Raw genomic sequence first — 12,605 nt, 5'->3', positions numbered from 1 at the left:
GTGATCAGGAGACTGGGCATGTCTATGTCTTGAGTGACCTTACCACACCATAGGATTCGGGTGTCCATGGGAGTGAGAGATGACCTTCGGGTTTGGAAATCCTTTCGGACTGATTTCAATGGGGTGTCAATGCATTTTCAGGAGGAGGAAAGATATTGTCTGATGCGGCGGGAGCTCATGGTTTTGGTCTCTTCTGGGATGGGAGGTGGTCGGAAGAAGGGTGGCCTCAGCCCTGGTTGGACCAGGGGAGGAGTATAGCCTTTTTAGAATTCATCCCATTACTGGTGGCATTGGCTATGTGAGGCAGTGAGTTGGGGAATAGGGCAGCTATGTTTAATCTTGACAACATGACACTAGTGAAGCTGGTTCACAAGCAGAAGGCCAGGGACCTGAGGGTTCTGCATCTGTTGAGACGTTTCATTTTGTTGTGTTTGCAGCTGAACATTGTTTTCAAGGCTAAACATGTACCGGTTGTCAACAATTCTAGAGCCGATTCATTGTCTTGTTCACAGTGGAATCAATTTTGCAGCCTGGCGCCAGGAGCAGAGAAAAACAAGACAACCGAGATTTGGGAGTGGGTGGCACGCAAGTCTTTAGGCTGGCCGAGATGTCTTTAGCAAAATCCACTAGATGGAGTTATCAGCTGGCGTGGAGTCAATTTGAGTCTTGATGAAAGCAAATAAGCTGGCAGGTTTGTCCTTTTAAGGGAAACTCTATTGGGGTTTTGACCCTGCTCGAGACGACATTTTGGGGAAATATTGAAAAGGTGGGTAGAGTAAGACTGGCACAAGGGAGAGAGTTGAGGGAGGCTATCACTTTTGAGTTACTGTGGATATGTATGGCTAATTTTGTTCTTTGTCCGCAGGATGCGTGAGGGGTCCGGAGAGACAAAAGACTGTCACATGGCTTGTTGGACACTCGTTTATCCACTGGGCAGCTAAATTCACAGAATACCAGATTTAAGAACGTAACCTAGGATTGCCCGGCAGCCGGTATGAGGTGCTCTGGTGGGGCAAGAGTGGGATACGATGGGGTAACCTGCTTCCATTTTTAGCAAACCATGATACTTAAATGGGGATGTCGAACATGCTTTTTCTTCACCTAGGGGAAAACGATTTGGTATGGTTATCAAGGCTCACCCTACTGAAACACATGCAACGGGGCTTGTTATTAATTCAGCAAAGGTGCGCAGGGTCATGTTTGGTATAAACAGACTTTGAACCGTGGCAGAAGTGGATGAGTGCTCTAAACACGTGGCTTTCAATATAGCCAGGACGAAACTGAACAGGGCAATGAGGGTTTTTTGTTCGGCGAATGATGTCAAGGTGTTGGTGCATGGGGACATTAGGGAGGAGGTAATGGGTCTTTCTTGTTCTGATGGGTTGCATATCTCTGAGATGTGGAATGCATATTACCTGTTGGAATTGAGGGACCTCCTTGGGGTTCTGTGGAAAGAGAAGGTCTGGTGCAGATGAGGGGCCAGAGAGTTAATGTGTTGCAGTGGTTTCGTGGGTGGGGCAGTAAAATGCCCTTCAGGGTTTTACTGGGTGGCAGTAGTTGGGGAGGGTGTAAAGTTACATGCAGGGGTACCCACCCCTCAGGGGGGTAGGGTAGCAAGGGAGCATAGGTGAAGGAGGACGGTGTGCGGGATGCCCGGGACAGGGTAAGTAGGCTTCAGTGAAGGATACTTGGGTAAAAGAAGTGAGAATGAATCTGGTCATGGAAAGATCTCATGGAGAAAAGGTGAAAGGAAGAGTGAAGCAAGATTAGCTGGTGTGGTGCGGGGATGAAGAGAGAATGAGATAGGGGGATACAAAGAACTATGTTTAAGATGCTGCAAAGTTGTTTAGATATTGAAATGTTACGTTAATTGCAATCCTGTCCTAATCAATGGCCTTTTACACTTACTGAAGTGTGGTGTGTGATTACCTCATGACGGAGGGTCTCCTGGAAAGCAGAGGGGCAGCCTAATCTTCCCAGGGGATTTTTCGGGAGAGGGATGACATGGCAGGATAGGATAGGTGGGTGTGGTGGAGTTTAGAGGTGGAAATTGATAGGAGCTGTCCTCTTTCTGGCTCAATGCCCTGTACTACCAGTGAAAGTTTGGAAGCAAGAGCTAAAGTTTGGGTCAGGGGACAGTAGCAAGGGTGTTCCCTTTGAACGGTTATGGCAGGTTGCAAAGGGGGCAGTGGTGCGGCAGTAGTTGGGGGGTTGGAGAGTAATATGCGAGCATACCCACCCCTCGGGGAGGGGGAAAGGAACATAGGCGAAGGAGGATGGTGGGCAGGATGCCTGGGACAGGGCAAGGAGGTTTCAGTAAAGGATGCTTGGGTAAAAAGTGAGAATGAATCTGGTCGTGGAGGGAGCTCATAGAGTAAAGATGAAAGGAAGAGTGAAGCAAGATTGGCTGGGGTGAAAGCGAGGGTGAAGAGAGAATGAGGGAGGGGGGATACAAAGATCTATGTTTAAGATGTTAATAGCTATCCTGTTCTAGTAAATGCCCTTTTACACTTACTGGAGTGTGGTGTGTGATTACCTCATGAACACCGCATACAGCGGTCACGAGGTTGCCTTCCTGTCTTTAATGCACCTATCAAAACCTGATAGATTCTTCTCATGATTTCAAACAAAAGCAAACTAAAACAAAAATGGGGAAAGAAGCAGAATAGAATGTGAACCTGTGCGACAGCAGTAACCATTAGTGGGAATGTGCATGACTCCTGTGCCATGCCTTGGGCATAAATTGTGCCCCGTAGCTAACGTTGTGACTGCGTGTTCACAGATTCCAGTTGTGATTTGGATATTTCAAACATCAAGAATCTGCAGAGTGATTAACATCCATTAGAACTAAAACTGTACACAAATGGCAACCTGAACAACTCAATTTATACAAAATTATTTATGAGAAAAGGGATTGCTAATCGTAAAGACATATATTCCTCTCAGTGGATGATTGCTTTGGTAATAGTGATTATTAACCGTAGTATACCTGTGTATACTACAATTATACTAGTTGTAAAAGGGCATTATATGAAAAATGGTGGCAGGCTGACATGCATATCCAATACTATGCCTTCCCCTTTTCACTGGACACAAACGCCCATGGTAGGACAAAAAAACCTGATGGTTCATAATTTACCTTGGAGGATCGCCTTAGTTTTTCTATGAGCTTACTGAGACATTCTTCGGCTGTCGTGCGATGAACGTGGGTATTATTCACATAGTGGTTTGAGCCTGGACGGGAAGGAACCTCTGGCTCAACCTCATGTGGATCTGAAACAATGAAACAGCAGTGTGCATCTTAAAACCATACATCATGATATCAGCTGCAGGTGACTGAACAATGCCTAAAACGAACCATCAAGAAAAACAAACACCAACAAAGCCAATAAGTCTCGCCTTTGAGACCTATTGGCTTTGCTAGCTCTTTTTGGTGATGTACAGTGTAAGGAGCGAAGCATAATGCTTGCTTCCGATGCTGTACAGCATTGGCAAAAAAAAGTTAATAGACATGACATCTGCTTCCGCTGGCGAGCGCATGCATGATAACGTATGCATGTGCATTTGTCACAATGCATGAGCACCAGAGGAATAATCAAGAGGCTTTTTCTTTAGTTTTTTATTTACAGATCCAAGGCAGCAAACACCACTTGGATCAGTAAATAAAAAATGAAGATATTTTAGCACACAAAATAAAAGAAGGTCCGCATGGATGAAGAGGCAGTGGAGAGCTAGTCAGATGGTAGGAGAACAGCATCAAACTAGGGAGACAGCAACAGGGGGGGAGGGGGAGAAGCACACAATGGGGAGAACAATATGGGGTCAGGGTGAGAATCACAAGCGAGAGCGATTGAGAGCCACAGTTGCTGAGAGGAGAAGCGAACAATGGTAGGAGCAGCATGGAGGGAGAAGCACACAAGGGATAGAACAATATAGAAGGCAGGTGGAGAAGTACACCAGAAAGTAGTGAAACGTTAAAGCAACATGAGGAGGTGGGTATTTGGGAGGTCGGCACTAGCAACTAGTCGCCATTGTAAAGAAGCGATGGAGTCGATTGGTTTATAAAAATAAATATTGTTTATTTTAAGTGCCACAAACGACCCACTGGTGCAGTAGCTAAAGCGTCCAGCTCTAGCAAACTCCAACCGCTTCTGCCCCAATACAAACTTACATTCTAACAACAGTGCATTCTAAGTTACATGACATGGATAAGTTCCAATGACAGAAAAAGAATACAATGACCACCAGTACTTGAGCGAGACAGATGAAAAGCACTCTCATGGAGTGCTTGAGCAAAAGTAAAAAGTGAGCAGTGGAAGGCTCCGAGACAGATAATCAAAGAAATTGTGTAGAGGCTATGCTCCGAGAAGGGTACCACCAACACACATACGTAAAGCAAGGCAGATCTATTAGCTTTTGCCAATGCGTATTAGCTGTATCAGATAATTGAATACAATGATTTAATTCTCAATAAAATATTAAAGTTTAAACTGTTTGAATTCTGAAAATATGATACTATGAATTAAACATTATTAAGGTCCGTGGATGAGGTAGTGGTCTTGCGAGTGTTTCAGACAATCCTGTTCTTCCCTTAACACTACCTGTTAGGAATTCCCTGGGTATCGTATTGCGCGGATATAGTGCACGAGGTTGTATGTAGTGCCTTGTTGTGTTCAATAAAGTCACTTCAATGATTGCCACGGTTTTGGATAAGATTCATTTTGATTGGTCATGGTCCTCGTGCAAGTATACCACTCTGTTTAGTTATTGGCTCCGCAGTTCAGATTCTAGCACCAATGGCTCTAACCCCCAGCATTGCCATTAGCTGGCAGTATAACCAGCGAGTTTAAATGTAAAGGGTGTTTCCGTGTGTCCGTGGCAGTGGGGCACTTGAGGAAACTTGTTAACATCAGTAGGCAAGGCTGTGCTTTGAATCCAGTTGTACGAGCGCATATTTTGATGCTCCATTTCCACCCTCACTTCTCTGTAATTGCTGTGCCAAATTTCATTTGAAACTGACAGAAAGAAAATGCTTTTAGTGAGCTCAGAAGAAGGAAAGGGGGAGTGGGTGGAAGGACTGTGGGTTCTGAAATAACTGCATTTTAAGAACTTGAGATTGTGGTTATTACCGCGAGCTTTTAACGTGTGTACACCGCAGCCAGGGACATTTAGAAGTAGTGCATGTCATTTGTGTGTGCTTTAGTGCAGACATATTGCTTACTTAGCATTTCCATTTGCTAAGTTGTGGTTCATTTCTGTATTCCTTTTTCTAGACAGACAGGAGGGGTTTATATATTTTAAATGCTTTCACAAAAAAAGACAATTACTGCAGAAATGAAAGGCAGTAATTAAAATATGTAGCATGCCAGATGTTAAGAAAGGATGCACGGCAGAGTGCTTTGCTCTCTGGAAATGATTGCTCGCAGCACCAGAGGTAATTTGAATTTCTTGACATAACCGTGCAGTCTACTTCATGCGAGGAGGAAACAGAAAAAGTAGGCTATTTCTCCTCATTTCCTTCAAAGTTTTAAACAAAGATCATGTTTTGTAAGCAATACATGTTGCTATTGTGACTGCTGCCGAAAGCTCAGATCAACCTGAGAGTGGGTTAACTTTACAATTCATATTTAAAAAAATGTTTTAGAACACAGTTCTAATAAATGCATTGCAGTATTAAGAATGTGGACGGTGACTGAAGGGACATACGTAAAGGGGATGTCTAGGGTGCGAAACCAGACCGAGTAATAAAGAGAGAAAAGGGAAACCGAGAACTTGTAGACGAGAAGGGGAATTCCAATACTAAGGATATTGACAGAAGAAACATGGAAAAGGTTGGGGAGTGTCGTACAAAGTGACGAGGGCACAGGAAGAGAAATGGGTGAATGCAAAAGAGAAATGAGAGATTCACACAGGGCTGGTTTTAGCGCTGGTGGCGCCTGGTGCGACAATCTTTTTTGGTGCCCCGCGCAGACTGTCCCCCCTCGCCAACATGACCTCCTCCTCGGATTCCCTCACTACCACCTGGCAAAAGTACCTTTCAGATCTCCATAGCCTCTCTCTCTCACATACATTTCATTTGTTTTAAAGCGCTGATAAAGGCTGGATTTACTAATCCACTCAGTTATCCACAGAAAATACAGGTCTGTTCTTAGCAGCAGGCATATTAACCCTCTGCTCTACTCTATTACACGTCAAAACTGCGACTCTTGAGGAAGAACATTAATCCACAAGAATTATCTTGACATTCTTATTGCTGCCTGAAAGCTGGACGTACAAGGAACTCTGCAGCAGGTGCTTTTAAATCATAAGTTAATGCTAAACACAGCGCCCCCTGATGTTAGTGCCCAGTGCAACCGCACCAGTCGTACTACCCTAAAGCTGGCCCTGGATTGACATGTGTGAATGACTAGGGACCTGATTTAGATCTTGGCAGACGGTTACTCCATCACAACAGTGACGGATATCCCGTCCGCCTAAATATAAATCCCACAGGATATAATGGGCATTATATTTCGGTAGATGGGATATCCGTCAGCGTTATGATGGAGTAAACCGTCCACCAACATCTATATCAGTCATTTGGTAGCAAGGGCGAGAGAGAGGATTGAGAAAGTGTAAGCACTGCAGGAAAAAGGGGAGGAGAAAATTGAAGGGATGCAATGAGGGGGAAGCATGGGGGATTTGATTGCACATAAGGAAAAAGACACAGCACGTCATTCAAAGATGGAACAGTTTCATGTGATATTTGTGCTTGAAAATGTAGGACTGACAAAGTCATCCTCCAAAACCTTGGCTCCGCTGACACCAGAGGCACATTTACACTATTAACAATCATTGCAAAATCTGTCTCAGCAGTGAAACATACTGGCTTTGCCAATCCTTTTTTTCTCCTAGATAGTGCATGTAAATGCGCGGGTATCTGCGGAGGCCATCTTTGAATGCATTTTCTTATATTTTTAGAAACCCCATTTAAAGATGATCTTTGTGGATTAATGCAGATCCACTGTGGCCATCTTTCAATTAATAAGATATAAGTATAAGAAAATACATTCAAAGATAGCTGCCATGGACATTTGTGCATTTGCAGTGGCCATCTTTGTTATATTGTAAGAAAAACACAATCAAACATGGTTGCAGCAAATGCACTTGCGTGCTTAGTAGTGGCCATCTTTGAATGGGATTTCTTTAAATATAACAAAATTTAATGAAAGACGTGGTCAGTCAGTCATCTTAGGATAGTTAACATTGTTTTCTATGGCTGCTAGTTGACAACGCAGCAGCCAGCACTCAAAGCTCAAGGGCACTTTTTGGGGGGGAGAAAAACTGTTGAATAGTGGTGTGAGAAGGAGTCGTAAAAAAAAGAGAGTGCATAAGGGGAAGTGGGGGCCAGGGAGAAAGAGAGGGGAGAAAATAGTCCCTCATATGTATTGCAATTCAAGGTTTGCTGTACTCTGTGAAAGGATACTTCAACCAATCAAAACATTATAAGGCAAAAATGCTCCTGGGCAGGAACAACACATAGACCTGAAAAAAAGCCATCAAAGCAGGACCAAAGAAGTGAAATGGATAGCAAAGCCTTCCAAACATGAGCAAAGAGCTGACGTGAAGTTCTTTCTAAGTATAACAGTATATTTGAAAACATAGCTCTCCAACAGACCCCTTAATCTCCCTATGTTTGAGATCCGAAAAGGACAACATGCACACAAATTACATTTTTATGATCAAAATATGCTGCATAACTAAAAGCGCCCCCTTGTTGGACCTAAAATCCGGGGGTAGCTTGGCATAAGGGGGAAGGCCTATACTCGTTCGCGTTTCCTGCTTGCACCACACTCATCTCGCACTTCAGCGCACCACCACCAAAAATGACGCTACACCAGGAAGCTGAGAAAGATGGAAAACCTTTATCTTCCTTTATTTCTGGTCTCTTCTTTTCTTTTCTCTTCAGGACAAATTAATTATTACACCACCCACAGTGCTGGATTAGTACTTTGAGTAGAGACAGTTGCTTTAGTGCCGCCCATAACCCTGACCTGGCATATTGAATTGAGTGAAGAAACTACACAGTTGCATATGATACCTGGTAAAGGACAATAAATAATTGGCCGCACTTAGCATTGCACTACTTTAAATAAGGTCAATAAATAATATGCAACACATAGCATGAACATTGCACGGTCAAGATAAGCATTAATTACAAGGCCGCACTTAGCATTGCACTACTTTAAATAGAGTCAATAAATATTTCAGGCTTTCCTCACAGGTGCCGAGGCCCGCAGCCGCTCACGACACTCCGGCGGGGGCGGCATTTGGCAGCCCGCCCCCGTCAGGTGATACGAGTAATCGGCTTCGCCCTAGCGCGGCCCGCAGGAAGCCTCGGCGACGCCTCTCTCTCTCAGAGGGCCTCGCCTCCAGACACTGGGTCAGCGATTCTCCTCAGGAAAGCCTCGATTTACAGCGCAGGAACAAACCATCTATGCAGCCAGCACTCCTGGGACTGCGGCGCTGAACACTCTCCCACCTCAGAACAGCAGACAGTCTCAAGGTTTGGGCGTTCAAGGGTTTCGGGGAATCACCATGGCAGGGGGCAATGGAACGATGAAGGGAGCTCCTTGTCTTGGTGTCCCACCGGGGTCCTGACTAGGCGATTTGCCCTACTTGTCTACTTGTTCCCCGAGGACAGAGGCTACCAGCCGGGTCAGGTCACCAGATAGAGGGCGGTGTCAACCAGGGGGAAAATAGCCGTCCCAAAGGACAGTCAATCTCTCCTTTTAGTGCGCCCACCTCCCCACGCAAGTGCCTGCCTCCTGGCTCCTCACCTCACACCATCTCTCTAAAATGGCCGCCGTCCCTCACCCCTATATATAGCCTGGGCCCTGACTAGCCAGAGGGACCCAGAAGGTTCTGGAATCCCCCATGACAGCCTATGGCCCAGGCTCAGAGGTGACAGTTAGGGCCACCATTTTGTAGGGGAGATGTCATTCACCCTCCATTTTAGAGGAGCACCTTGCGCCACATCCCCCAATTAGTGAAGATGGGCACCCAGAGCCTCTATGTTACCACCAGAAAAAAAATATAGTGGACAGGAAAAAGAAATGAGGAGAGGAAGGGACAAAAAGAAAGGAATAGAGGAGGGAACCACCGAAGGGCTGACAGGTCTAACACGCGTCCCCCCCAGCTGAAAGTGGGGAGAGCTACCCAATCCCTTGGGAGTCCTCTTCACTAAGGCGGAAATACCTGGATAGACCGTCAGCATTGGCGTGGTCCACTCCTGGCCGATGTTCCACCCTAAAGTCCATTCCCTGTAGGGAGATGGACCACCTCAATAGCTTGGGATTTTCGCCCCTCATTTGCATCAGCCACCTGAGGGGCCGGTGGTCGGTCTGAACCAGGAAGTGCGAGCCAAACAGGTATGGCCGCAGCTTCTTCAGAGCTCACACCACCGCAAAAGCCTCCCTCTCAATTGCACTCCACCTCTGTTCCCGGGGGAGTAGTCTCCTAGACAGGAAAACCACCGGTTGGTCTAGACCCTCGTCATTGAGTTGCGACAGCACTGCCCCTATATCATGTTCCGACGCATCTGTTTGGACGATGAACTCCTTGGCGAAGTCAGGGGCCCTGAGAACAGGTGCCGCACACATGGCCTTTTTCAAGGTGTCAAAGGCTTGTTGACATCCCTTGGTCCAGATTACCCGTCGAGGGTGCTTTCTGGAAGTGAGCTCAGTCAAGGGGGCCACGATAGTACTGTATCCCTTGACAAAGCGTCGGTAGTAACCAGTGAGGCCCAAGAAGGCCAGGACCTCTGTCTGAGTCTTGGGGGGTTCCCAGGCCATGATGGTTTCGATCTTGGCCTGGAGGGGTTGCACCTTGCCCCGACCCACCAAGTGACCGAGGTACACTACCGACCCCTGCCCGATCTGGCACTTACTGGCTTTGATCGTCAGACCTGCCTGCTGCAAAGCCTGAAGAACGGCCGGAAGGTGACCCAAATGGTCCTCCCAGCTGTGGCTGAAGACAGCGATGTCATCCAGGTACGCAACCGAGAAGGCTTCCATTCCAGAGAGGACCTGGTTCACCAATCGCTGGAACGTAGCAGGGGCGTTCTTGAGCCCAAAGGGCATCACACAGAACTGGTAGTGACCCTCAGGTGTGGAGAAGGCTGACCTTTCCTTGGCTCCATCAGTCAGGGAAATCTGCCAGTACCCTGATGTAAGGTCAAAGGTACTGAGATATTGAGCACCTCCCAATCGGTCAATGAGCTCATCCGCCCTCGGGATAGGATGAGCATCTGTCTTTGTCACCGAATTCAGTCCCCTGTAATCCACACAGAACCGGAGTTCTGGGGTAGTGCCCGGTGGGGCAGCTTTAGGTACCAGTACCACCGGACTGGACCAGGGACTACTTGAAGGCTCAATCACTCCTAGCTCCAGCATCTTGGTAACTTCTCCATGGATGCTAGACTTCACTTTATCCGACAGTCGGTAGGACTTGGACTTCACAGGTGGGCTGTCCCCTGTGACCACATCATGGGTACACAGATGAGTCCTTCCCGGGATAAGTGAGAACAAGGTCGCAAACTGCTCCAGTACCTGGCGACAGTCCTTCCGTTGTTCAGGAGTTAGGGACGGTGAAAGGATCACTCCCTCCACCGACCCATCCTTCTCTTGGGATGCAAACAGATCGGGAAGAGGTTCACTTTCCTCTTCCTCTGACCCATCAGTCACCATCATTAACGTGACCTCGGGTCTCTCTTGGTGAGGCTTGAGGCGGTTGACATGGAGCACCCGATGGGGCTGCCTGGGGGTCTTAAGATCTACCACGTAGGTGACTTTGCCCTTCTTCTCAACCACCTCAAAGGGGCCTGACCAGCGATCCTGGAGGGCGCTAAGCTCGCCAGGTTCCATCACCCACACCTTCTGGCCAGGCTCCAGCTCCACCGGGTGAGCGTTTCGGTCATACCATTCCTTCATGACCGTTTGGCTGGCTTCTAGGTTTTCAGAAGCTTGCTTCCACAACCTAGCCATTTGGCTACGAAATGCCAGCATGTAGCTCACCACATCCGGGGGAAGTTTTCTGGGAGTCTTTTCCCATCCATCCTTCACCAAGCTGAGGGGTCCTCGCACAGGGTGCCCGTACAACAGCTCGAAGGGGCTGAAGCCCACTCCCTTCTGTGGTACCTCCCTGTAAGAAAACAGCAAACAAGGTAGGAGGACGTCCCATTTCCTCCGCAGGCTCTCGGGCAGACTCCGCATCATGCCCTTTAAGGTTTTGTTAAACCTCTCCACCAGACCATTGGTCTGGGGGTGATAAGGAGTGGAGAACCGGTAAGTGACTCCACACTCTTTCCACATAGCCCGCATATAGGCCGACATGAAGTTGGTACCTCTGTCCGACACCACTTCCTTGGGGAATCCCATCCGGGTAAAAATTCCCATAAGGGCCGTGCCACTGCAGGTGCAGTAATGGTCCTCAGAGGGATAGCCTCTGGGTACCGTGTGGCATGATCCACCAGAACCAGGATAAACCTGTGACCGGCAGACGTTGGTGGATCCAATGGCCCAACAATGTTGATGCCCACCCTTTCAAAGGGGGTGCCAACGACAGGCAGTGGTTCCAGGGGAGCCTTCAGCTTTACCCCTGTTTTCCCACTAGCTTGGCAGGTTACACACGTCCTACAAAAAGTATCGGACGTAATCCTCATCTGAGGCCAGTAAAAATAAGGGACAAGTCGAGCAAAGGTCTTGTCTTGTCCCAAGTGTCCTGCCAAGGGTATTTCGTGAGCCAATCCCAATAGGAAGGCTCGGTAACGCTGGGGAACCACCAAGGCCCGGGATGAACCATGCACCGGAGCCTTGGGTTCGCTGTAAAGGAGTCCATCTTCCCAGTATATGTGGAAGTTCCCCGAATCGTTACCCGGTGCCTGGGCTTCGGCCTGCCGCCGTAAACCCTCAAGGGTAGGGCACTCCTTTTGGGCCGGACAAAACTCCTCCCTAGTAGGTCCTCCCTCCACCTGCCAGTCTGCAGGGGTAGGTAAGCCCTCCAGGGAAGTTACATCCCCCTCGGTAGAGTCCGGGACCACTCCAGTCGCCCCATCCGCCTTCAGAGGTTCCGATGCCGGGGCAGGCTTCCCCCGTCCCCGTTTACCCTTTCCGGCAGCTGGTTGGGCCTTTGTCCCAGGCTCCAACCTCTGTGAATCCCCTCTTCGGGCAGTCACGGACCGAGTGTTGGCACACGTCCACTCAGGGGTCCCCAACATTTCCATGTGGGCCCTGAACTCGACCTCCTTCCACGCTGAGTGTTCAAGGTCATTTCCCAACAGGCAGTCGACCGGCATGGCAGGGCTTATCGCAACTTGTAGAGGACCCGCAACCCCTCCCCACTCAAAGGGAATCTGGGCCACCGGATAGTGACCCTCTCGGTTGTCAGCCATCACAACCGGGTGGACTACATGGGGAACCACCTGCTCTGGGGACACCAGCTGACTCCTTACCATAGTCATGCTGGCTCCTGTGTCCCTCAGAGCCTCCACCCTCTGGGCATTGATGGTGACCCATTGCCTGTACTTAGTAGTATTCGAGGGCACCTGGGTCTTAGGAACCATCTCA

General features: G+C 48.0%; 1 protein-coding gene across 1 annotated transcript in view; it reads right to left on the bottom strand.

Moving 5' to 3' along the window:
• The window catches only part of EFCAB6 (EF-hand calcium binding domain 6), an 879,195-nt gene that overhangs the window by 369,564 nt on the left and 497,026 nt on the right, over nucleotides 1–12,605 (bottom strand). Inside the window, exon 18 of the mRNA XM_085652469.1 lies at nucleotides 3,140–3,273. Coding sequence (XP_085508595.1) covers nucleotides 3,140–3,273 — 134 coding nt within the window. The remainder of the gene's footprint in view (nucleotides 1–3,139; nucleotides 3,274–12,605) is intronic.

The sequence above is a fragment of the Triturus cristatus genome, chromosome 4_1 (genome assembly GCF_964204655.1).
Source record: "Triturus cristatus chromosome 4_1, aTriCri1.1, whole genome shotgun sequence".
Taxonomy (NCBI): domain Eukaryota; kingdom Metazoa; phylum Chordata; class Amphibia; order Caudata; family Salamandridae; genus Triturus; species Triturus cristatus.
The sequence above is the reverse complement of the archived record's forward strand: the minus strand, read 5'-3'. Positions and strand labels throughout refer to the sequence as shown.